The sequence below is a fragment of the Kogia breviceps genome, chromosome 1, assembly GCF_026419965.1.
Source record: "Kogia breviceps isolate mKogBre1 chromosome 1, mKogBre1 haplotype 1, whole genome shotgun sequence".
Classification (NCBI taxonomy): domain Eukaryota; kingdom Metazoa; phylum Chordata; class Mammalia; order Artiodactyla; family Physeteridae; genus Kogia; species Kogia breviceps.
Genome location: NC_081310.1, coordinates 89032619 through 89059135, shown reverse-complemented (window position 1 = coordinate 89059135; position 26517 = coordinate 89032619). Strand labels below are relative to the sequence as shown.

At 38.3% G+C, this 26517-nt stretch overlaps 2 protein-coding genes across 4 annotated transcripts in view; one reads left to right on the top strand and one right to left on the bottom strand.

Annotated features, from left to right (window-relative positions):
* Positions 1-10957, top strand: part of LOC131764220 (olfactory receptor 10J3-like) — a 70522-nt gene extending 59565 nt beyond the window's left edge. The window contains exons 4-5 of the mRNA XM_067025302.1: positions 1493-1507; positions 10240-10957. Of these exons, the coding sequence (XP_066881403.1) occupies positions 1493-1507; positions 10240-10957 (733 nt within the window). The remainder of the gene's footprint in view (positions 1-1492; positions 1508-10239) is intronic.
* A 4782-nt stretch (positions 10958-15739) lies between these two features.
* Positions 15740-26368, bottom strand: FCER1A (Fc epsilon receptor Ia). Of its 3 annotated transcripts, XM_067034432.1 has the most exons (6): positions 26294-26368; positions 25855-25875; positions 19290-19544; positions 17535-17792; positions 16635-16683; positions 15900-16093 (listed from the first exon to the last, which is right to left on the bottom strand). In XM_067034432.1, the coding sequence occupies exons 1-6, from the start codon at positions 26346-26348 to the stop codon at positions 15970-15972; spliced, it is 762 nt and encodes a 253-aa protein (XP_066890533.1). In that variant the 5' UTR covers positions 26349-26368; the 3' UTR covers positions 15900-15969. The 3 variants fall into 3 exon arrangements, with proteins under 3 accessions (XP_058933179.1, XP_058933184.1, XP_066890533.1); XM_059077196.2 differs by lacking the exon at positions 16635-16683 and having other exon boundaries at positions 15740-16093; XM_059077201.2 differs by lacking the exons at positions 16635-16683; positions 19290-19544 and having other exon boundaries at positions 15740-16093.
* Positions 26369-26517: the final 149 nt, after the last annotated feature.

The following is a 26517-nucleotide window of genomic DNA, read 5'->3' as shown; positions in this document are numbered from 1 at the left end:
ACAGAGCTGGCATTGCAGATTGGTGGAAAGCACAGAGTCATCAATGAATGGTCCTAGAATAGTTGGTTTATCCATATGGGAAAAAGTGAAATTAGATTAGCTTACACCATTTTAAAAAATCAGTTTCAAATGTATTAAAAGAAAATGAACAAAACATCCTATGAAATGTCTAGAAGATAATATATGAGAATATTTTTTAAATTTGGGATAGTAGAAGATACAAAACATAAAATAATGATACATTTTATTCCATGAAAATTAACTTCTATTTTTCAAAATGTCACAAGAAAAGAAAAAGGTAGAAACCAGAAAAATATTTACAATAAAATAACAGATAAAATAATAATATCTGGAACATCTAAAAATCAAAAAGATCAGCTTAATATGATAGTTTAAAAAGAAAACAGGAATTTTATATGAGAGGAAATACAACTGGCATGTGAACAGATTTTTAACATCATTAATAGCCAGGGAAAAATAAGACCACAGACCATTTCACACTTATCAGATTGCAAAAAATCAAAACTATCACAGATATAGAGTAATGGAAGCTCCAGTTCCCTGTTGAAGGGAATGTAAACTGATAAAATTATTTTTGGAAAACAGTTAGAAATTACCTGTCAAAGCTGAAAATGAACATATCCTATGCAATTCTACCATTAGATATTTAACCCAGAAAAACTAAAGAATCACAAGCAAGAAGATTAAAGCAAGTTTGTTTATTATAGAAAAATAAAACGGAAACAAACCATGTTTTTCAAAAGCAGAAAGGATATTTAAATTGAAGTAAATTCTTACAATGAAGTATTATAGAACATTGAATGAATTAATTATAAAGCTGTGGTGGGCAAACTACAGCCCATAGGCCAGCTGCACTTGTAAATAAGGCCTTATTAAAACACAGTCACACCCATTTTTTATGTGTTATGTGTGACTGCTTTTGCACTAAAATAGTAGAGTTAAATAGTGGCAACAAAGACTGTATGGCCTGCGGAGACTAAAATATTTACTAACTGATCCTTTACAGAAAAAGTTTGCTGACTGCTGTTAAAGATCATTAAAGGTACTAATTACATTTTCATGAATCAACACGGATGAATCTCAAAATCATAATGTTGAATAATAGAAGCAAATCAAAGATTGTATACATATGTTTGTGTGTGTATTCCATTTATTTAACGTTCAAAAGAAGGCAAGATTAATATATAGTTTAGAAATAAAAAATATGTTCTGTAAAGCAGTATATTCTTTAAAAACATGGGACATTTAAAACATGAAAATTCTGTAACCTAAAATTCATTATAGTGACTATTTGGCATATATTTGAAGTACTTGAAAGTATTTGAAGTATTTGAAAGGAGCATATGTGAGGCTTCTAGCTTTATGGTGATGTTTTGTTTCTTAGCTTTGGCAGAGGGTACCTAGGTATTTGTTTTGTTATTTTTCTTAAAATGTGCATTTGTTTTAATGCACATTTAAATGCACACCATAGGGCTTCCCTGGTGGCGCAGTGGTTGAGAGTCCGCGTGCCGATGCAGGGGACACGGGTTCGTGACCCGGTCCGCGAAGATCCCACGTGCCGCGGAGCTGCTGGGCCCGTGAGCCATGGCCGCTGCGCCTGCGCGTCCGGAGCCTGTGTTCCGCAACGGGAGAGGCCACAACAGTGAGAGGCCCGCGTACCTCAAAATAAATAAATAAATGCACACCATATTTTACAATAAAAATTTTAGTGTTATAATCAAGAAAAGTGTTCATGATTTTGTTAAATGGAAGAAATGTTGCAAAATAGTAAAGGTCATATGATACCAATATTGTAATGAAAAGCAAAGATATAGACCCACATAAATGTGAATATGTATGTACAGGAAAAAGACTAAGAATAAAGAAATGAATATATGAGCCATTTGTAAACAGACTAATACTAATGTAATATTTTTTAAAAAATATACTGTTCAGCTTTTAAATGATGCATATGAAAATTTTTTAATTCAATGGAAAATAATAGGTTAAAAAACAGGATATGGTGTGGTATATGCAGAATTATCTCAACTAATTGAAAGTATGAATACAGAGAAAGCTAAATGGAAATCATCGAAATGTTAGTAGTGCATGATTCTGCATGGTATAACTCTGGGTGAATTTCTGCTATCTCCTGAATTTTTCAAAGTGTCCATGATGAATATGTACTACTTAGGCAGTGGGGTGGACGATAGGTTTAGTTTTTTTAAGCGTCCTTTGAGGTCATTCTTATCACCTTCTTTCTATCTAAGTATCCCTCCAGTCTTGGTTCTATTGGCATTTTTCATTCTCATATGATGGCATATCACATTCAGTTGAAATTATTTATTATCTAACTTTTCAACTACATTGTAAGGTTTTGATGACAGAAATCATACTTTTAGTCATTTCCACATACCCAGAACCTAGCCCAGTATTTGCCATTTCTTTAGCCCAGTATTTGCCATTTCTTAAGCTTTTGATAACTATGTGAACCAATAAATGAAGTAATACTCTCGAGGTATTTCTAGTCTGGAAGAGGAGACCCATACCTCTGCCAGGTACATACAGCAGTGCTGCCTTGGGCACATGGAAACCAGGACAAAGTATTGAAGTCAGAATCTTGACTTAACCCCATTAAGTTGCAGAAATTAAGAGACTACCAGAGAAAAAAGATATGAAAGAACAATATAGGAAAACATGAAAAACCATTATCATTAAGAAGGGACATAGATAATACATCTGGAGTAGTTTTCCAATCCTTAATCTGACTTTTGGTGAACAGCTCTTTTCTCCAAAAAGATGGTAGAAAATTATACAAAATTTTGGCATTTTACAGTTTCCTTTTCTCTTCAAAGTAATAATATATCTACTACCCCAAAATAACTATGTGGTAGAAATGTGAGTATGCTTAATTCCAAAAAGGATGAAGGTGTTGCCTAATATCACATATTTAGTTCATGGCAGAGAGAATTTGGAAACCCAGCTCTCTTTACCTTGTACTCTGAGTCCTCTGCTCTTGAAAGATCTCAATACTGGAGGGAAGATGTCCTTTTTGTCTCAGCTGAGATACTGATACATGTAACACTGATACACAGAATTTGATGAGCCTTCTCTAGGAAGACATTTTAAAAAAGAGGAAATCACTTTACCTTGTTCTGGGTTGTTTTGATGTCTCTGTGAAGAGACAGGGGCATGGGTTTGATACATATTACCTAATTTCCTTTTAGTTTTTAACATAGTTACTACTGTCTGGTGGAAGGGCAAGGCTCAGAAAAACACAGTATTTCCTTTATTTGTTTCATTCTGCTGCAAGGCTAGCATCTATCTGTCTAGGAACTCCAGCATCAGCCCCATTCATATCCACATCCCACATCCCACAGACACACACACATACACACACATCGAGATTATGTCAAGCATATTTCTCTGGAAGTAGTGATCTGGATGCCCCCATGTAACATTGCTGGATGAGAGCAGGGCAAAGAACCTGACCCAGGATTGAGCGTGATAAGTAAGGGGAGTCAAAGCAACATATAGACCTCAAAAGCTGATGGAACAATAAAGTTGGCCCTTACACTCTGAATGTCTGAGTTAGTTTTTGCATTTACATTTACTAATGAACATTTGATTAAAATATACTATATGCTGGCCTGTTAAGACACTCTGCATAACTTACAATTTAGAATTACCCTACAAGGAAATAAAATACTCCCATTTTATAGGTGGATGATTCAAATCTGGGAAGGATAAACTACTTGTCAGACTCACATATCTAGTAATTGACAAGACCAGCTGTGAAACACAGTATGTGTGACTCCAAATTCTACATGCTTTCATTGAGTCAAAACTCTACTGAATGAGTAGAAACTCATTCAGGAATGAGTTTCCGGTTAGAGGGGAAGAAGACAACAGCTGTATGAAAAATGCCTGACACTCAGCCTTATTCACTCAAAAGATAACAGGGACATCACTGGTAGATGAAAACTCTGGGATTGTAAAGGTTTTAAAATTTACTATCTCTCCTCCATGATTTTAAACAGAATCTTCCATTAATTAAAATGAAACTTATGTGGATATTCTTGTTCACTTTATAAACACCTGGTCTCAAAAAGTCATCATGCAAAACACAGGAAAAGTATGAAACTCTAATGTTCAAGAAAATCATCAGAAAACCAGGATGAGAAAAGGAAGAAACTTAGAAAATTTTAAAACAGTTCTTCTCTTTTTTTTCTACCATCAACCACTTCTTGCAAAGTTGGCAAAGGAGATGAGAGAAGTTCTTTTAATTGCTGTGCATCTAAACTTAAAAAAAAAAAAACAAAACAAAAAACAAAGGTAGGACTCTCTCCAAGAGGCCTGTAAGGGAGAAATTGAAAACCCCAAGCCTTAGAAGTCCAGCATTTCCTGAGTGTCAGAAGGAAGCTCAGGGTGTGGGGACCAACTTAAGGTCCAGAGCATTGCATCCTCTGGGCTGAGAGGATCTTCCTGCAGAGTTGAAGCCTCTTGAAACCCCCAATCCAGGAACTCTGTTTATTCCAGAAAGAGGACCAGATCCATCTGATCTAGGACTCTAGGGACTTCCCCCTTGAGAATCATTCCAGGGCACAAGGGACAGTAGAAAAAGAGTTTGAGGCTCTAAGGGAGGCATATAGAGTTGTAGCTAATCCATTGGGTATCTTTTTGCAAATTAGAAAAAAATAGCCTCTTTTGGGTAGATGCAGCCCATGTGCACACCACTTGGTGAGTAGACAGTATATTTTTGTAATTTGTAAAAGAGCATCTCTTCAATGGATGGATGGAGCTCCATACCAGGATATATGACTTGTCAAGTGGACTGTGGGCTGCATTTTATACTTCACTCTCCCTCTTGATTAGGTATCCCTGTGCAGTGCTTAGCCTGCACACTAGACAGGTTTCAAACAAATAGCCTCAGAAATAAATACATTATTATAAACAAAAATAAATGCTATAAGGAAAAATGCACAGTCTTATGAGAGCATATAATAAAGGAGGGCAAGTTTTGTTAGTCTGGGGAGTCTTGCAGTATTTTTCAGAGGATTGATGTTTAAGCTGGAATCTTTAAGATGAGTATGGGTCAACTAGGTGAAGTTAGGGAAGAGAATTTAAGGCAGAGAGAAAAACATGAGTGAAGGACTTGATAGATTCATTATAATAACTCATTCCAAGTACTGAAAGAAAGACAAATTGTGCACAGAGAATCTGAGGGAGAGATGAAGTTAGAAGGTAATGGGGAGGAGATTGTGCAGGGTTTTGTACCACTTCAAGCTTATTGTGAGGCTGATGTGGAGCCAGGCAATGCTTTTAAGGAGGTGAATAGCACCATTAGATGTGCATTTCCAAATGTCTGGTTGAAATGTGGAAAATAAATTAGAGAAGAGTAAGTTTGGAAGTGGAAGGGTCAATTAGGAGGCTGCTGAGGTTTTCTAGTGGAAACATAGGAGCTAGAACTTGGGAGGCAGACGTGGAGATGCTTTAGCTTGCTGAGACGCACAAGGCCAATTCACGATAGGCATCTTAGGTTCCATGGTCCAATGACCTTCCTTTACCAGGACTCAGAAGTGATTCGGGAGTCATTTCTCAGAAGAATGCTAATCTAGAGAAACAAAGTATGGCTTTTTATAGAAGTCTGAGGAATCTGAACTGTGATCCTCCTGGTGGAGTCTGACAGAATCTTGACTTAGTTCACCATCATGGAGAATCATCATAGCCTCTCACCTAGTTCTCTAACTAGAACCCTTGAATGAAGGGGTAGTCATGTCCCCTTGAGGACAGACCCTGTGGTACTGCCACAAATAAATATTGTAAACATATATCTCAATCTCTATAAAAAATTGACTCTCTTTGAGTACATTGTATCCTTGGGGTCATAAGGCTTTAGTGGTAGAGTTGCTTGCACTATATCTTGGACCAACTTTGGAGCCTTCTCTTGTTCTAGGCCTGCTCAAAGTTGACAGCATCATGGCTTACTCAGAAAATGGTTTGAAGTAGCAGATGTGCAACATGTTGCCAAGCATGTCTATTTAATAATATATTTGGAAATGGGGAAATAAACCAGTTTGTGTTTGGGAATCAATGGCCCCACTGTGAAATGAATTCAGGCCTGAATTCCATTTTTTACTTGACCTTCATGACTTTCCATGCTAAACTGTGCTTGCTATCGAGGGGATAACGTCAGTTCAGAGATAGTGGCCCGTATTCTCCCCAAAATATATCCCTTATATTCAGTCATCCTGGCAAATAGATGCAGGTTCCTTTAGGGAAGGCTACAGAGTGATGAAAACTTATTTTAAAATGCATTCAAAGAATTAAAGGAAACTATGTTCAAAGAATTAAAAGAAAAATATGGTAGTGAGTCCATAAGTAGTAAATCTCAAAAGAGAAGTAGAAGCCATAAAAAAGAAACAACTGCAAATTCAAGAGATGAAGACTATAATAACTGAAATGATGATATAAACAGCAGATTTGAGATGGAAGAAGCAGGATCAGTGAACTTGAAAATCAATCAATAGAAATTATCCAATCTGAAGAACAGAAAAACAGAAGAATGAAGAAAGATGAAGAACCTCAGAGACCTGTAAAAAAAATAAATAAACTTTTCAACACAGGTGTAGTAGCTTCTCAGAAAAAGAATAAAAGGGCAGAACAAATTTGAATGTATAATGACTAAAAACTCAAATTTTATTAAAAACGTTAACTTAATAGACTCAGTAAGCTCAAGAAATCTTAAGGTAAATGTAAAGAGAATTATATATATACACTTCAAACTGCTGAAAGCCAAATACAAAGATAAAATCTTGAAAACAACCAGAGAAAAGTGACTGTGAATTTTTTTAACAAAAAATTCCTTCAAAAATGAAGGCAAAATAAAGGTGAACTCAGGTAAACAAAGATTGACATTATTTGTTGCTAGCAGACTTATTATACAAGAAATACAAGAGGAAGTTCTTCAAGCTGAAAGGAAACGACAATTGACAATAACTCATATCCACAGGGAAGAACGAAGAAAACCGGAAATGCTACCTATGTAACATATGTAGGTAATTATAAAGGACTGTATGTATGTGTGTGTCTGTTTATATATCTGCATTTCTATTTTCTTCTTTTAGTTTCTTTTTAAAAAACATAACATTGTTTAAAACAGTTATATAATTATAATACTGTATTTTTGGATTTATAAAAAATAAAGATGTAATGCATATGACAATAATAGCACAAAGGAGAGAGAGGAGGAAATGGAGTCATACTGAAGTTAAATTGCTATATGTCTTTGATATCAAATCAGTATTAACCTGAACTAAATTGTGATAATTTAAATATGCATAGAACAGTCGCTAAAAAATTTAACTATAACATCAACAGAGGAATTAATATGGTTCAATAAAAATATTTTAACAGAAAAGACAGTAAAAGGAAAGAAGAATGAAAAAGACATGAAACATAGAAAACAAATAGCAAAATGGAAGACATTAATTCAATCATATCATTAATTACATTAAAAGTGAATGCATTAAATCCTGATTAAAGGGGAAAATTGTCATATTGTATTTAAAAAAGCAAGATCCAACTATGTGCTGTCTATAGGAGATACACTTTAGAATCAAAGACATAAATACTTGAAAGTAAAAGCTTGTAAGTGGACCTATCATGCAAACAGTAGCCATAAGAGACCTAAAGTGGCTATGTTAATTTCAAACAACATATACTTTCAGATAAGGAATATTGCAAGAGACAGAGAAATATATTTAATTATGATAAAAGGTCAATATGTTAGGAAGATATGAAATTATAAATGTATACCTGACAACAGAGCCCCAAAATCCATGAAGCAAAAATGACAGAATGAAAAGGAGAGATAGGTAATTCAACAATTATAGTTGGAGAACTCAATAATTCAATTTCAGTACTTTTTGAACAACTAGACAGAGGATCTGTAAAGATATAGAATACTTGAACAACAGTCATTAGCCATCTTCAGGAAGGGGATTAGAAGCAAAAATGAAAGTCTTATTCTACCTGATTCATACCTGTGTTGATATAGTACATGTAGCAGTGCATTGTTCTGATCAATGTACCTCAGGAAAGATTTTTAAAGAGTATGAAAAAGTCCATATGAACAATTGGAAGGGAAATGATAAAATTTATAAAATCAAGGCTAGGATAATCACAGGCTTCTTTACACATCCTATAGAATGCTAGTCTGAAGCCTGTCTATCTCCTCCTGCTTCTCTTAAATACTTAAACTGGTTCATATGTGGAAAACAAAAAGAAGTACTAGGGAATTCCCTGGTGCTCCAGTGGTTAGGACTCAGCACTTTCACTGCCAGGGGCCCAGGTTCAATCCCTGGTTGGGGAACTAAGATCTGTGCAGTGTGACCAAAAAAAAAAAAAAAGTACAAATAAAACAAAACTACTATTTATTAAGGGCTTCCTATGTATCAAGTGTGTGTCAAACTCTTCAAATAGATTAACTCATGTAATACTTATGACAACTCTGTGGAGTATTACTATATTCAATTTATAAATGAGTTTAAATATTATGCTAAAATTTAGAGGGGCTACTGAGGGAATTTATGCAAGAAGTCTCCATTAGCAGACTTTTTTTTTAAGAATGTTATGTTAGCATACGGTATTTGTTTTTCTCTTTCTGACTGATGAACCTAGGGGCAGGACAGGAATAAAGACATAGATGTAGAGAATGGACTTGAGGACACAGGGAAGGGGAAGGAGAAGCTGGGACGAAGTGAGAGAGTAACATTGACTTATATACACTACCAAATGTAAAATAGACAGCTAGTGGGAAGCAGCTGCATAGCACAGGGAGATCAGCTCAGTGCTTTGCAACCACCAAAGAGGGTGGGAGGGAGACGCAAGAGGGAGGGGATATGTGGATATACGTATGCATATAGCTGATTCACTTTGTTATACAGCAGAATCTAACACAGCATTGTAAAGCAATTATAGTCCAATAAAGGTGTTAAAGGAAAAAAGAGAAAAAAAAAAGAATGTTATGACAACATTCGGAAGGAAGACTTGGACTAAGGTCAACTGAAATGGGGGGTATTAGTTAGGAGACCATTGCAGTCATCATAGAGAATGATGATGGTGGTTGAAAGTTGGGTGTTGGTAGAAAGCATGGAGAGGAGGGGCCAGAGCGGAGAGAATTTCAGGAGACACTGTCTTCAGGATGGAAAAGGGAAGGGAGATAGTTAGGATGGTTCTCAGCTTCTTGAATGGAGGTAATGGTTAAACATGGTGGGTAATCAGGAGTAGATATGGGTTTAAGGGCAAGGTTAACTCTGTTCCAGTATAGTCTCCAATTCTGAGCTCACATGGAATAAGCTCAATTCTATCCTCATCACAACTTGGAATATGCAAAATTAAAGTGAAAAATAGAACATCTGGTCCTTCACTGATTAAATGAGCTTTATCTTTGTTCTTACACTAGGAAAACCATTCCCTACTTGAAGTGACTTGAAGGGATATCCTCAGATTTATTCCAGCCTCTCTCCTGCCTTTGGCTAGAATTCAAGGAAATAAGCTAAATACCTGCATGGCCTTAGAATACCTAGAGGTGCTCCCTTTTTGAGTCTTTCATGATCACAGTAGACTTTAGTGCAGGGCTTAGCGAAGTGAAGCCTAGGACCTAGGGTTCTGGGGAGGAGAAGCCACTCTAGGACCTTCACGGGACATTTGATATTGACAGTGCATTTTGACAGTGTTGAAAGGTTATCAGCCTCAGGTATCTTTTGTCTTTCACTTTGGTCACTGTTCCTCACTGGATGCTTAGAGGGCTAATCAAGAGTGTTGGAGGAGGAACTATAGAGCTGGGCTTCTTCCTGGACCTGGACTCACCTCTTCAATGGCTAGGTAATTATTTCTACAAATCTGCCTTTTGATGTGTCTGTACTTTCCTTCTCAAATCTATCTCTGCCATCAAACCCAGGGTCCTGAGGTAACACTTCCATAGTAACAAAGAAGAGGGTGGGGGGAAGGTGATGGCTCTGAGCAAGTGACCAACAGCTGAACACTGATGACCCTTGAGGTCTTGGGCATTGCTCAGAAGATGGGCATATCCTTTACTGAAGGCCTTGGTCCAGCCTACTGTCTTTCATGATTAACTCATCACACATTTCTTTCCTTTGCCTAGCTCTTTTAGACCTAGACCTCCCTCAGTGCTAAAACCAAACTCCACTGCTGTGACTGAGTTCCTTTTTGAAGTCCTCACTGGCCCATTTCTGTCCAAGGCCATGCCACTCAGCTCTTCTTCTGTCTCACCTTTATTATCAATAACTGCTTCCTGCTCACAGCCATGGGGTATGATTGCTATGTGGCCATCTGCAACCGACTACAGTATTCAGTCATCATGGGTAAAGAGTCCTGTATCCAGTTGGCATCTGGGTCCCTGGGAATTGGCCTGGGTATGGCCATTGTCCAGGTAACATCTGTTTTTGGCCTGCCCTTCTGTGACGCCTTTGTCATCTCTCACTTCTTCTGTGACATGAGACCCCTGCTGAAGCTGGCCTGCACAGACAACACTGTCAACCATATCATCAACTTTGTTGTCAATGTTTTTGTCCTTATTCTACCCATGGGCTTGGTCTTCGTCTTCTATGTCCTCATCATCTCCACCATCCTCAAGATTGCTTCAGCTGAGGATCAGAAGAAGGCCTTTGCCACCTGCGCCTCCCACCTCATCATCCACTATGGCTGTGCCTCCGTCATTTACCTGAGGCCTAAGTCCCAGAGTTCCCTGGGGCAGGACAGACTCATCTCAGTGACCTACACTGTCATCACTCCTCTGCTGAACCCTGTCGTGTACAGCCTGAGGAATAAGGAAGTCAAAGATGCTCTGTGCAGAGCCAGGGGCAAAAGCCCCTCTCCTCTCAGTGAGGAGGTCGTTGAAGGCCTTTTCTTACATTTTGTAAATATGTATTAATTTTAATGCTGTATCAATAATACCTTTAAGTATGGGATCAGGAAGAATAGACTAAATTGAATTGGGTGCTAAAACTGGAGACTTCCATTTGAGCTAGTCATGGTTCTCTGTGTCCTCCTTTAGAGAGGATAGAAAATGACTTGGCATACATTTAAGAATATAGGGGAAAGATTTACCTGCCTGGATCACTCCTACCTATGTTCTGTTACACATCCATGCACACATCTACATATGCCCTGAGAATATACTGGGTTATACAACTCCAGTAAAGCACAAAATCCAGCAAGGTTCTAGAAAGCTAATGAACAAAGTGTTTGGAAACCACCTCAGAAAAAGCTCTGTTGTTGTTGTTCAGGGTGTAAGTAATTTATGCAAAATTTTAACAAATAAGTGTGGAGACACATGCATGTCCTTTTCTATGGATATTGAAGGCTTTCTTGTAATCTCTTTTTGCTGCTTACTAATATCTCATCACAGCCTGAGGACTCTTCAGAAGGCCAAAAAAAACTCACAACAACAACACTCCCCAAGTGGATAGAACTGCCCTAACTGACCGTTCCTGGAAATGAGGAGTACAAATGTGGGATAGCAAAAAATCATCAGCTACTAGAACACAGAAGTGGGTTGTCCACAGTCCCAAGATGCCTAGGTGAGAAAACTCCAATTTGGAAAGGAGAGCATGCTGAACAGTTCAATGATTTTCACATCTCCAATGCAGGAGTGAAAGAGGATGGAGGCTGTAAGAAGCCAAGCAAAATCATAGATCCTTTTGCAGGGTAGACCTAAATCTTTGAAATAGTGTTATAAATGTAAGCACTTTAACTATAACTTCTGAAATTATTTATTAATGAGCAGAAGTCTGAAGCTTGACTTAATGAAAAAGTTTTCCAGTAAGTTCCTAAACTGTCAGAGGTTAATCTTCAGAAATTTTTTCTTAGACACTGCCAACTTAAAACCTGAGGTAAAAAACAGCATTTCATGTTTGAGCATCACAGAAGGTGAAGGCTTATGCCCTGGTCCTCTCTCCCTCATCCTTCCACTCCACTCTGGCCTTCTATACTGAAGAACAGGTATAACCTGAGTTTCAAACCCAGTTCTTATAGTCTCCAGAATCCAACTGATCCCATGGGGTGATGCTGCAGAGGCAAGATATCACTTGTAAGAGTGACATGAAGTTAGCTGGGTGCTGAGGATAGGACAAGCCAGTGGAAATTAACAGATCTTCTAAGTCAAGTTAACATGTCTTGCTTTGCCAAGAAACACTGGAGTGTGCTATCTGACCAGAGATAAAAGGTATCTTTGCCTTTGTGACCAGATTTCTAGAAAAGATAGTCAGTTTATTTCTGTTAGGATAGCCAAAAAACAGTTAAATTTTTTTTCATTGTGTTCTGCTTAGTCTAGATAAAGCTGTTAGGTAAAGGTCTGCTGACCAGTGTCAGTTTCTGATAAGGCACCAGATAGGGACTTGGGCTTGGTAACTAACTGTCCAGGGCTGGGTAGACAACTTAAGGCAGGGAGACAATACTACTCTCTGAGTTTCTCTGGGCACCCAGGCTGGCGAGTACCTCTGCCATTCTCAGCATAAAGCTCCCATCTCTTACTTCAAGGAGATGCTCTTGTTCTCCCATTTCCCATTTAATGAGAAGAGAGAAAGAGCAGAGCTTTTCTTCAAGTACTCAATTTCCCAGAATACAAGGTGTATCTTTTGTCTGAGTTTCTACTCTTGAGGTAGCCAAGGAAATTTGTCTTCCATTGGCCACTAGTAGGGAGCTACCAACTTGATTTTCAAAAACCAATCCTAATTATTGGGAGTTTGTGACATTTTGTAGCAGACAATTTGGAATAGCAATCATGGGAAATAAATTTGCTCTATGGACTGGCCGAGACCAATCTGGTAAGATATTGGAGGTAACAGAGGAAGCCCCAAGGGTGAAGCTGGGGTGAATTATTTCTATTCTAATCATTTGTATAACATCCATACTTCCTCTCTGGCACAGATAGACTTTATGTATATTAAAATAAAAAGCACCTTTATAAATGCCATATTTTGGGGGTCCACAAAATACTCAAGACCTCACTGTGTGTTCCACATTCCCTTTGGAATGGATGTATGAATATCAGGAAGAAAAAAGGTGGAAATAAATGGTAGACATAAGTCTGATATGAACCTGAAATTTACATACATGGGAGAGCACAATGAAGGGAGAGACCACTGTGTAGAGGATGACGGAGAAATTCACACCGGAGCTTTTTTGGGAATGTGTTCTGAGACTTTGTGCTGGAGAGTCACCACATAGAACTGGCTTCCCACGTAATGAAGGACAAAATGGGCTCAAAGGGAGCTTAGAGACCACCTAGTCCAAACGCCCCTTGTTACAAAGAAGAAATGGAATCTCAGAGACTGGCAAGAACTTGCCCCAGTCACACAGCTGGTTAACAACAGCTCGAACTTCCAGGTTTGTGCTCTGTCCATAGCCCTTGCAAGTTGGGAGTGAGGAGGAAAATGGAGGTAAAAGTGAATTGGAGGTAAAGTGAAAAAGTGAAAATAGAGGTAAAAGTCACTCAGAGACTCAGAAAATCCCACAGAAGATGTATCTGAAGCTTATAAAGCTTCGACTTTCTATCCATGTTCAGTCTCTCTCAATTCTTAACTCTGGGTCACTTGGCCTCAGACCAAATAAAGGAGGAAGTAACTTGCTCTCTAGCCTGATGCATAGCCGTGTGTTAAACACTGTGAGACAAGATGTTGTTAATGAGTGTTCTGTAAGACTGTGGTCTCAAGGCTATAACTTCTAACAGACCTCCTGTCTTTCCTTAAAGGTAGGGAAGTGTCCAGGAACAACACCAAGGAGCTTCCTGTAGGGAATTTTCCTGGCCTATGGTTGCAGGAAAAATCTCTTCTCCACTCACCAGGCTTCTTTACACAAAGCCAAGTGCCAAGGCCGTTCCCTGAGAATCTGGTCATTTCCTATCTCTCTGAAATGATTTTTTTAAAAGGGGACAGTGTTAAGGAGGTTCATACTAGTGTTGAGGCTCTGGGTGGGCTGCCCCTAAATATGCCACAATGACATATTGATTATTTTGAATTAAAGTTACTTAAGAATCAGAGATGGATGGATTAGGAGTTTGGGATTAGCAGATGCAAATTATTATATATAGAATAAACAACAAGGTCCTGCTGTATAGCACAGGGAACTATATTCAATATCCTGTGATAAACCATAATGGAAAAGAATATGAAAAATGATGTATCCTCATATTTTTTCATATTCTTTTCCATATATATTTCTGTCTTCCTGAAAATAGGAAATAAATCTCGCACATGAGAGGTATACTCCTTGCATCTGGAGGTAGAAGGACACCCTTATTGCCAGAGAGAGGGAATTCGGGGCTTAGAAGCCTATATAAACAAACCTTGTTACTTATTTTATTTACTACCTCAAGCCCAAACTCTGTTTAGATTCTTCACGAATTGAGCACCCCAATACTAAGCTTCTTTATCCTGTCAGTTCCTCTCAGATATATCATTTCTTTGTCTAAAAAGTATAAAAGCTGCCTGCTTTGGCCACTTTTTAGGTCCCGTTTCTATAGACTTCTGTGCACATGAATTAAAAAGTATTTCTTTTTCTCTTGCTAATTTGTCTTGTGTAAATTTTATTATTAGTTCAGCCACAAAAACTCAAGAGAGGTCAAGGGGAAAATTTCCCCCACCTCAACACCAAATACCTATATTTTTTTAAAAAAAAGCTTTAATAATTACTCTCTGCTTTATGGCCCCAAACATCCTTCGGAGAAAATGGGCCTTGTCAGTCTCATGGATATTTACAAATTTTCCCCCTAGTTCACTTCTTCCTTATGTTACGTTATTAATTGTTCGAAAATACAGGTAAACTAAAGGTGATCTGATCTTCCGTTGCCTGTTGTGGACTCTTGGTCAGCACTGATAGTATGTTGCCTCTCTTCCCCAATGCTTTCCCCAGGCCCCCACTATAACTGTCTCCATAAGCAGAGGTGGGGTGTGGGTGGGAGAGTAAAGATTGTGTCTTTGAGATCTTTTTCAGTCCTGGACTGTTTTCAGAGTGAGAGTTATGATTATTATTTGCTAAAATTTTACTAAGATGCTTAATTCAGGTGCTGTAAGAGGGTATACAAGATTGAAATTAGGGAGATATTAGAGGAGTGAAACAATCCCAGGGAAATCTTAGACTGAGCCTCATCCCCAGAGACCTACGGCTCAAGCCTGCCCCAGGTTCTGCCAAGAACTAGAAGTTCATATGATAGTAAGTTGAAGAGAGAGCATAAAAAATGATCAACTTCATCAGCATCCTACCTGTCTTCTCATTCCTGGCTCAGACTTACAATGGAGAGAACGTTAGAAGAGAGAACATTTCTAATCTAGAACTTCATGGTTCTTGCCTCTAGAAGCAGAAAAGAAATTAGCAAGCCTCAAATACTTAGGAACGTCATGTTACGTGGTTTCATACTTCTTTTATTCAAGTTGTACATCTCTTTTTTTTTTTTTTTTGCGGTATGCGGGCCTCTCACTGTTGTGGCCTCTCCCATTGCGGAGCACAGGCTCTGGACGCGCAGGCCCAGCGGCCATGGCTCACGGGCTCAGTTGCTCCGCGGCATGTGGGATCTTCCCGGACCAGGGCACGAACCCGCGTCTCCTGCATCGGCAGGCGGACTCTCAACCGCTGCGCCACCAGGGAAGCCCTGTACATCTCTTTTAATACTAATAAATGAATCTATTCATTCTTTTACTTATTTAAATGATGTTTATTGAGCACTTACTATTACATGCCACTTGTCCAGTTTTGATTGGTTTAACGAAGCAGTTCTGTAAGGCCTTGAGCACTTGGTACCTTGTGAGCTGTGTTTAACAATTAAGAAGCAATTGCTAATGCCAGAAAGAAATTGCTCTGCAGATGTTTCTTGAGCAGTAACATCAGTTCTTTGGGGGTGATGGTCTGGGCTCTGGGTCCATAAATTTGTTGCCTTTCCTGGTTCTCTTAATCTTCAAGAGAAATGTGAACTGCTGCTGGGTCGAGATAAACAACCCTGTGTCCACAACAAACAGAATCTTCACCAACAATGGGATAAGAAATTGTAGCCAGAAATATTTGCTTTGGGGACCTGGAGTGGAAACAAGAAACATAACTCATATTAGAAACTGAAAAATGAGTTTAAGGGTGTCATCCTCCCTAAAAGAAGGACTCAACATGGTCTTTCATTTTCTAGCATGATATGCCGTCCAGGAGCAGAGAGAAAACACTCATGAGTTTGGGTTCCTCAGTCTGTGCTCCCTGGAGCCCTAGGGAGTCCTGAGTATTTCCCCCACAGACCCTGTCTAATGGTTTGTCTAGCCAGTATGCCCAAGGGGAAAGGTCATAGGAAAGATGGCCAGTTCCTTGGAGCTGACAAGACCAACATTCACATATGATTCAGAGGTGGAAAGGAGACAGAATGAGGGCAGCGGGTCACCAGTGCCTTATTTCTCAATCAGTCAATCAGTCATAATTTATTGCATGTCTTTTGGTTGAAATGAAGATATTGGACTAGTTGCCTTCCAATTCCACTGTTTAGTGATTCAGTTACTCTATTTGCAAAGTACTGATTTTTTGTGATTGCTCTAGAATTATAGAACCCTAGAATAGTACAGCCAGAAATTACTTACAGATCACTTAGACTGATGGCTGTCAACACTGGCTGCATATTACCATTACCTGAAAGAGATTTTAAATACTGATGCCCAGGCCTCATTCCAAACCAATTAAATCAGAATCTCAAGGGATGATATACAGACACCATTTTTTTTTTAAATTCCCCAAGTGATTCTAGTGGAGTCTAGTCCAAATCCTTTATTTTACAGATAAGGGTACTAGAAGCCCAGAAACAATAAAATAGCAGGTCTCAAATTAGTTAACAGAGAGCAACCATTAGAGCTTAATTCTGGCTTCTGATCTCATGCTTTTTAAGATATTAGCATGAGCAAAGTCCACCAAGCAAAAGTCTGATTTCTTAATTGCAAGGCAAATATTTCAAAGGCTCACTTTTTTATATGAAATTTGGAAAGAGCAGCCTTTTTCATTGGCTGGAGAGGCAGCCCACCTGCCTATTCTTTCCTCATCAAGCCCTCTCTCTCATCTCCTAATTCACAGGTACACAGCCTATTGACTTGTTGCTTTCCTTTCCCATCCCTCCTAGGCTAGAATAGACTCTTCAAGCTCTTTATAGCCTTTGTTCCTTCAACTCTGAAACTCTCTTTCAATTTGATAAATACAACTTTCACCCCAGGAGCAACAGATGACTTTGCTTGGCTAGTATTTAACAATCGATTTCACAAATATTACATTTAATATTTATAAAAATTCCATGTGAGCAGGTATCACTTTTGCCATTGAACAAGTAAGGAATCTAAGACTGAGGGATACACTCTACCCCTGGTCCCCTCATTGCAAGTCTAATAGACTTTCCAAGGAATCTCAGCTGCCCCCATTCTACAGCTGCTATTGTTGGTCTTGTTCTTTCTCCTTTCCCCTGCTGTGGACTCCTTCCTTTTCCTTCACCAACTTACCTTTTTTAATTTCAATGCTGAGGTGATTAGAAGTATAGCGTGTCTTCTGAATTGTGCCCATGCAGTAATAGGTGCCACTGTCCCCTGTTGTGGCGCTGGTAATGGAGATGTTGTGGTTCTCATACCAGTACTTAAAGGCTTTGTCATTCTTGAAGTAAGTCACCTTGTAGACATTCAGATTCCTCCAGCCATGGCACCTGAGGAAGAGGTGCTCACCCTCCAACACCATCTCAGCAGAGGCCTGAAGGAGCAGCCAGTCTGAAGAGCATTTGTTATGTCATTTATTCAACAATGATAGATAAAATTAATAATAAATAAAAATAAAATAAAATAAAAATAGATGAAAGAGGTCATGCAGAGAGTGTGTGTCAGAAACATTTATCATTAACCCATTTCTTGGCTCATAAGGTCAATAAAAAGGAAACACAAAATAATGCTTACAGCCTGTCTCCTCTATTGATAAATCCTTTCTCCTCCTGAAAAGTAATTCTGGGACCACAACATCGCTGACCTTTCTAATGAGCCCACCCATAGAAGGTCTGAAACCCATTATCCCACTCAGCTCCATTGTTGCATTTAGTCACTAAGGGAGAAATAAACCTACTCTGCCTGGGGAGTCTTAGCCTAGGAGAGTGTCTGTTTTGTCCTCTCTAACCTTATAGGTGCTTCCCAGTACTATTAGTCACAGTTAGCCCCTGACTTCTTCAGAATATGTATCACACTTTTAATTAGTTATTTGTGTAATTACTGATTGAATGTCCTTTTCCTCATTGGGCTCTATACTTCAGAGGTCTGGGGCATGTCTGTTCCTTACATCGTATTTCCAGTGCCTAACACAATACCTAGGAGTTGGTAGGTTCTCAGCAAACGTTTGTCAACAATGAGTCAGTAAAATATAAGAGTCAGGTTGCATGGCTAATGTCATTTTAAGAATTGAAAAGCATTCACCAAAGGAGACTTTTCAGTGGAAATGTGGCTAAGTTGCACAAACATATTTTATTTAGGTGCAATCCTTGAGGACTTTTCTAGAATCTACTCCAAAAGAAATAAAGAAGATATTTCACACTGCTTTAGTTTCTATTTGGAATTTGTACACAGCTGTTGAAACATCTTTTTACTCAAGAAAAATACAAAATATGTTTATGCTTTAAAATATTTTTTAAAAATATAACAATGAGCTAGCCATGCAAATGAAATCATTGCTTTGTTCATTCAACATTTATGAACTAACTCACATGTGCCTGAGCATGCTGCACTAATTGTTGACAGTAGGAGAGTGATAAAGATGAAGCAAACATAAGATTTCTTAAGTAAAAGCAGAGAACATGAGGAATGTACAGAGATCTTTCAAAATGAAGAGTGCAACTTAATATTCAGGTTGTGATATATGGAAATTGCAGAGCAAATCTTTAAATCAATCTTTTGATCCTATTTAACATATACAGCTCTTTGCAATGTTCACATATCCAACATGCCATTTGACCATAAAACATGCATCTGTATCTATGTAGAAAAGATAGTCAGAAGTGAAATAGAGTAGAAGAGTAACACTGGGAGATTGCCAGAATCTTGAAAGAAGGCAGTATGGCTGAACAGAAGGAGTAGAGGTAGAAGAAGAGAGATGGACGGGTCTGGTGAGAGACCCTGAGTCCCATCTTGGTGCCCTAAGCCTTGGAATAACTTGCTTTCTCCCCATCTTCATATGGACCATTCCTCACATGAGAGAACTGATATTTACATAACCCTGGAACTTACCACTGATGACATATATGTACACAGGTTCACTCATGAAAACTCCTTTGCTTTGGCATCTATATTCCCCACTGTCCTGGACGCTTGCATTCATGATGTCCCAACTTGAAGTATTTACTTCCAAAGGGTTTTTGTTGTGAGTCCACAAAGTGGAGTCATCTTCAAGGAAATTGTTCCCTCTACATGTAAGAGTCACATTCTCTCCTCTAAATATTCTGTTCCATGGGGGATCCAAGGATACCTTAGATTTCCAGATGGCTTTGAGAAGAGGAGATTGTGGAAAGAGATATAGAAGGGGAAAAATATTGAAAACTGTACAGCCTCCAAAGTACAGACATACCAATAGTCAGACAATCAATGGTCAGTCTACCCTTACTTATACTGTTGGTGATAAGAAACTGTACTGATTCCTAGGATTAAGGAAGCAGAAAAGGGTGTTGTGGCCCCACAGAGCTCCCAACCTAGGGAGAAACATAAGACACAAATGCAGGATATTCAAAAACAAACAAGCAAATTTACTATGTGAAGTAGGATAGCTCCCTCTAATTCTCTAAATTTCAGTTCCAGTATATGTAAATGAGGACTGCAGTCTCTTCAGGCAGAGATTATGTCTGTGATGTTCAACCATAACTCAGCACAGTGACTATTACATAGTAAGTGTTCATTAAATATTTATTGAGTTGATGAATGAGTGAATAATGGATGAATTAAGGTATTGGACTAGATGAAATACATGATCTCTCCCAGCTCTAAATTTTTATGACCATTTAATTGTGAGTGAATATGGAATTAAAAATATATGTCAATTCTGGATGGTAGTGAGAAGCACCAAGAAGATCAGTCTTAAAAGGCTTTCAGGGACAAAGAGATGTGGTACAAATTTGAACAGAAACTTTGGAAGCAGCCAGGTGGTGATGAGGAAGAGATGATGCTGCTGAAAGACTTGGATTCAAGGGACTTATGTTACAATCCAGTCCTTTGTTAGCTGTGTAACCTCAGCAAATGACTTAATCTGAGTTTCAGCATCCTCAATTATAAAATGGCAATAATAATAACAGTGATGATGGTGTAAGAATTGAACGAGGACTACAGGCTCTTTGGTGGGGTTAATGGTGGACGCTGGGAGGGCTCATGCCAAGGAGTGCATCCCAGAACTTCTGCTGCCAGTGTCCTTGTCCCTCTAGTGAGCCATAGCCACCACCACCCCAGCCTCTTGCAGGGGACGCTCCAACACAAGCAGAGCAGAAGCAAGAACTACAATCCTGCAGCCTGTGAACAAAAACCACATTCACAAAAAGATAGACAAAATTAAAAGGCAGAGGACTATTTGCCAGATGAAGGAACAAGATAGAACCCCAGAAAAACAACTAAATGAAGTGGAGATAGGCAACCTTCCACAAAAAGAATTCAGAATAATGATAGTGAAGATGATCCAGGACCTCAGAAAAAGAATGGAGACAAAGATCGAGAAGATGCAAGAAATGATTAATAAAAACCTAGAAGAATTAAAGAACAAACACCTAGAAGAATTAAAGAACAGCCAAACAGAGATCAACAATATAATAACTGAAATGAAAAGTACACTGGAAGGAATCAATAGCAGAATAACTGAGGCAGAAGAACGGATAAGTGGCCTGAAGACAGAATGGTGGAATTCACTGCTGTGGAACAGAATAAAGAAAAAAGAATGAAAAGAAATGAAGACAGCCTAAGAGACCTCTGGGACAACATTAAACACAACAACATTCGCATTATAGGGATCCCAGAAGGAGAAGAGAGAGAGAAAGGACAAGAGAAAATATTTGAAGAAATTATAGTCAAAAACTTCCCTAACATGGGAAAGGAAATAGCCACCCAAGTCCAGGAAGCACAGAGAGTCCCAGCAGGTTAAACCCAAGGAGAAACACACCAAGAAATATAGTAATCAAATTGACAAAAATTAAAGAAAAATAAAAATTATTAAAAGCAACAAGGGAAAAATGACAAATAACATACAAGAGAACTCCCATAAGGTTAACAGCTGATTTCTCAGCAGAAACTCTACAAGCCAGAAGCAAGTGGCATGATATATTTAAAGTGATGAAAGGGAAGAATCTATAACCAAGATTATTCTACCCAGCAAGGATCTCATTCATATCCGAAGGAGAAATCAAAAATTTTTCAGACAAGCAAAAGCTAAGAGAATTCAGCACCACCAAACCAGCTTTACAAAAAATGCTAAGGAAACTTCTCTAAGTGGAAAACACAAGAGAAGAAAAGGACCTACAAAAACAAACCCAAAACAATTAAGAAAATAGTAATAGGAACATACATATCAATAATTACCTTAAATGTGAATGGATTAAATGCTCCAACCAAAAGACACAGGCTTGCTGAATGGATACAAAAACAAGACCCATATATATGCTGTCTACAAGAGACCCACTTCAGACCTAGGGACACATACAGACTGAAAGTGAGGAGATGGAAAAAGATACTCCAAGCAAATGGAAGTCATAAGAAAGCTGGAGTAGCAATATCAGCAATATCAGTAGCAATATCATATCAGAAAAAATAGACTTTAAAGAATATTATAAGAAACAAGGAAGGACACTACATAATGATCAAGGGATCAATCCAAGAGGAAGATATAACAATTATATATGCACCCAACATAGGAGCACCTCAATAAATAAGGCAAATGCTAACAGCTATAAGAGAGGAAATCAACAGTAACACAAAAATAGTGGAGGATTTTAACACCTCACACCAATGAATAGATTATTCAAACAGAAAATTAATAAGGAAACACAAGCTTAAAATGACACAATAGGCCAGATAGATTTATTTGACACTTATAGAACACTCCATACTAAAAGAGCAGATTACACTTTCTTCTCAAGTGCACACGGCACATTCTCCAGGATAGATCACCTCTTGGCTCACAAATCAAGCCTTGGTAAAATTAAGAAAACTGAAATCATATCAAGCATCTTTTCCAACCACAATGCTATGAGATTAGAAATGAATTACAGGGGAAAAAACATAAAAAACACAAAACACATGGAGGCTAAACAATACGTTACTAAATAACCAAGAGAACATTGAAGAAATCAAAGAGGAAATCAAAATATACCTAGAGAGAAATGACAATGAAAACATGACGATCCAAAACCTATGGGATGCATCAAAAGCAGTACTAAGAGGGAAGTTTATAGCAATACAATCCTACCTCAAGAAACAAGAAAAATCTCAAATAAACAATCTAACCTTACACCTAAAGGATCTAAGGAAAGGAAAACAAAACCCCAAAGTTAGCAGTAGGAAAGAAATCATAAATATCAGAGCAGAAATAAATGGAATGGAAAGAAAACAATAGCAAAGATCAATAAAACTAAAAGCTGATTCTTTGAGAAAACAAACAAAATTGATAAACCTTTAGCCAGACTCATCAAGTAAAAGAGGGAGAAGACTCAAATCAATAAAATTAGAAATGAAAAGGAGAAGTTACAACAGACACTGCAGAAATACAAAGCATCATAAGATACTACTACAAGCAACTCTATGCCAAAAAAATGAACAACCTAGAAGAAATGGACAAATTCTTAGGTATAACCTTCCAAGACTGAACCAGGAAGAAATAGAAAATATGAACAGACCAATCACAAGCACTGAAATTGAAACTGTGATTAAAAATCTTCCAGCAAACAAAAGCCCAGGACCAGATGGCTTCACAGGCGAATTTGATCAAACATTTAGAGAAGAGCTAACACCCATCCTCCTCAAACTCTTCCAAAAAATTGCAGAGGAAGGAACACTCCCAAACTCATTCTACGAGGCCACCATCACCCTGATACCAAAACCAGACAAGGATACTACAAAAAAGAAAATTACAGACCCATATCACTGATGAATATAGATGCAAAAATCCTCAACAAAATAGTAGCAAATAGAATCCAACAACACATTAAAAAGATCATACATCATGATCAAGTGGGACTTATCCCAAAGGATTCTTCAATATATGCAAATCAATCAATGTGATACACCATATTAACAAACTGAAGAATGAAAAACATATGATCATCTCAATAGATGCAGAAAAAGTTTTGACATAATTCAACACCGATTTATGGTAAAAGCTCTGCAGAAAGTGGGCATGGGGGAACCAACCTCAACATAATAAAGACCATATACAACAAACCCACAGCAAACATAATTCTCAATGTTGAAAAAAGTGACTGCATTTCCTCTAAGATCAGGAACGAGACAAGGATATCCACTCTTGACACTCTTATTCAACATAGTTTTGGAAGTCCTAGCCATGGCAATCAGAGAAGAAGAAGAAGTAAAAGGAATCCAAATTGGAAAAGAAGTAAAACTGTCATTGTGGATAACATGATACTATACATAGATAACCCTAAAAATGCCACCAGAAAACAACTAGAGCTAATCAATGAATTTGGTAAAGTTGCAAGATACAAAATTAATGAGCAGAAATCTCTTGCAGTCCTATACATTAACAATGAAAGATCAGAAAGAGAAATTAAGGAAACAATCCCATTCACAATTGCAACAAAAAGAATAAAATACCTAGGAATACACCTTCCTAAGGAGACAAAAGACCTGTATGCAGAAAACTATAAGACACTGATGAAAGAAATCATAGATGATACAAACAGATGGAGAGTTATACTATGTTCTTGGATTGGAAGAATCAATATTGTGAAAATGACTATACTATCCAAAGCAATCTACAGATACAATGCAATGCCTATCAAATTACCAATGCCATTTTTTACAGAACTAAAACAAAAAAATCTTAAAATTTGTATGGAGACACAAAAGACCCTGAATAGACAAAGCAATCTTGAGAAATAAAAACAGAGCTGGAGGAATCAGGCTCCCTGGCTTCAGACAATACTACAAGGCTACAATAATAGAGACAATATGGTACTGGCACAAAACAGAAATATAGATCAATGGAACAGGATAGAAAGCCCTGAGATAAACCCATGCACCTATGGTCAACTAATCTATGACAAAGGAGGCAAGGATATACAATGGTGAAAAGACAGTCTCTTCAGTAAATGGTGCTGGGAGAACTGGACGGCTACATGTAAAAGAATGAAATTAGAACACTCCCTAACACCATACACAAAAATAAAATCAAAATGGATTAAAGACCTACATGTAAGACCGGACACTATAAAACTCTTAGAGGAAAACATAGGAAGGACACTCTTCGACATAAATCATAGCAAGATGTTTTTTGATCCACGTCCTAGAGTAATGGAAATAAAAACAAAAATGAATAAATGGGACCTAATTAAACTTAAAAGCTTTTGCACAGCAAAGGAAACTATAAACAAGACAAAAAGACAACCCTCAGAATGGGAGAAAATATTTGCAAATGAATCAATGGACAAAGGATTAATCTCCAAAATATATAAACAGCTCATGCAACTCAATATTAAAAAAACAAACAACCCAATCAAAAAATGGGCAGAAGACCTAAATAGACATTTCTCCAAAGAAGACGTACAGGTGTCCAAGAGGCATATGAAAAGCTGCTCAACATCACTAATTATTAGAGAAATGCAAATCAAAACTACAATGAGGTATCAACTCACACCAGTTAGAATGAGCATCATCAGAAATCTACAAGCAACAAATGCTGGAGAGGGTGTGGAGAAAAGGAAGCCCTCTTGCACTGTTGGTGGGAATGTAAATTGATACAGCTGCTATGGGGAACAGTATGGAGGTTCCCTAATAAGCTAAAAATAGAATTACCATATGACCCAGCCGTCCCATTACTGGGCATATACCCAGAGAAATCCATAATTCAAAAAGACACATGCACCCCAATGTTCATTGCAGCACTATTTACAGTAGCCAGGTCATGAAAGCAACCTAAATGCCCATTGACAGATGAATGGATAATGAAGGTGTGGTACATATATACAATGGAATATTACTCATCCATAAAAAGGAGCGAAGTTGGGCCATTTGTAGAGATGTGGATGGACCTAGAGAGTGTCATACAGAGTGAGTAAGTCAGAAAGAGGAAAACAAATATCATATATTAACGCATATATATGGAATCTAGAAAAATGGTACAGATGAACTGGTTTGCAAGGCAGAAATAGAGACACAGATGTAGAGAACAAACATATGGACACAAAGCGGGGAAAGCGGGGGGTGGGGGGTTGTATGATGAATTGAGATTGACATATATACACTAATATGTATAAAATAGGTAACTAATAAGAAACTGCTGTATAAAAAGATTTTTTAAAAAAGAAAGAGTTTACATGATAGTGGCTGGAGGAGTGGCCGAGACAGTTAGATGCTCAACAGACATGGTTGTTGGCATTAAAGAGGAAAGGGTGACGAGAGAATGAAGTGGCATGTGGGAAACTTTTGAATGGGGGAAAAAAGGAAGATTATGCAAGGTGGAGGCGGGTTGGACAGGGAAGAGCAGATTAATAATCATTAGAAAATAGATGATGGGATGAAGGGAAAGAGTGAAGGGAAGGCAAGTCCCAGACACATTGAAATGCTGAGGGAACAAGGACAGAGGACTCACCTGCTGATATGCCATCTGGAGCTGCAAAAAGTCCAAAGAGGATACATTAGTGTCTATCCCCAGCCTGCTGGACACCTAAAGACTGGGATCTGGAAATGGCGATGAGGTCTACATCCACGAAGTTTTAAGGACCAACCATCTTTCCAGGAATCTGACTCAGGGAGAAGGAAGGAGCTTCTGTCTTTCCTCCCTTGCCCTCTGGAAGATGCCAGCATGATAGCAAGGACCAGACTTTCAGTCCAGCTTCCCCCTTAGATGGTTTTCAGCCCCACTTCCTCTGCTATCCAGTTTGCCTTCCCTACAGAATCCCTGGGAAATTCCCCACGGTTTGCACATAGCCTAGAAAAAAGTCACCAGTAAAATGATCAACTTTCCCACTCCAGCTTCTCCCCCAATCCATTTTGGCCCCTTCAGGGGCCGGTAACTGATCTCTACTTACAGAAGAGCAACAGAGCTATCCACAGCAGGGCAGGGGTTCCCATGGCAGTAGGCATTTCCTCTGTGACTGCCAGGTGCCAACTGGCCTGGAGAGACCTAGGGCTTTAGAGTAAGCTTGAAACTAAAAAGGAGAAGGAAATGTTCTCTGTTTCATATCTCATTAACTCATCAGCTGCACCTAGGTTTGCTTCCTTCTCTGGAGATAATATTCAGAGTGGTGCCTAA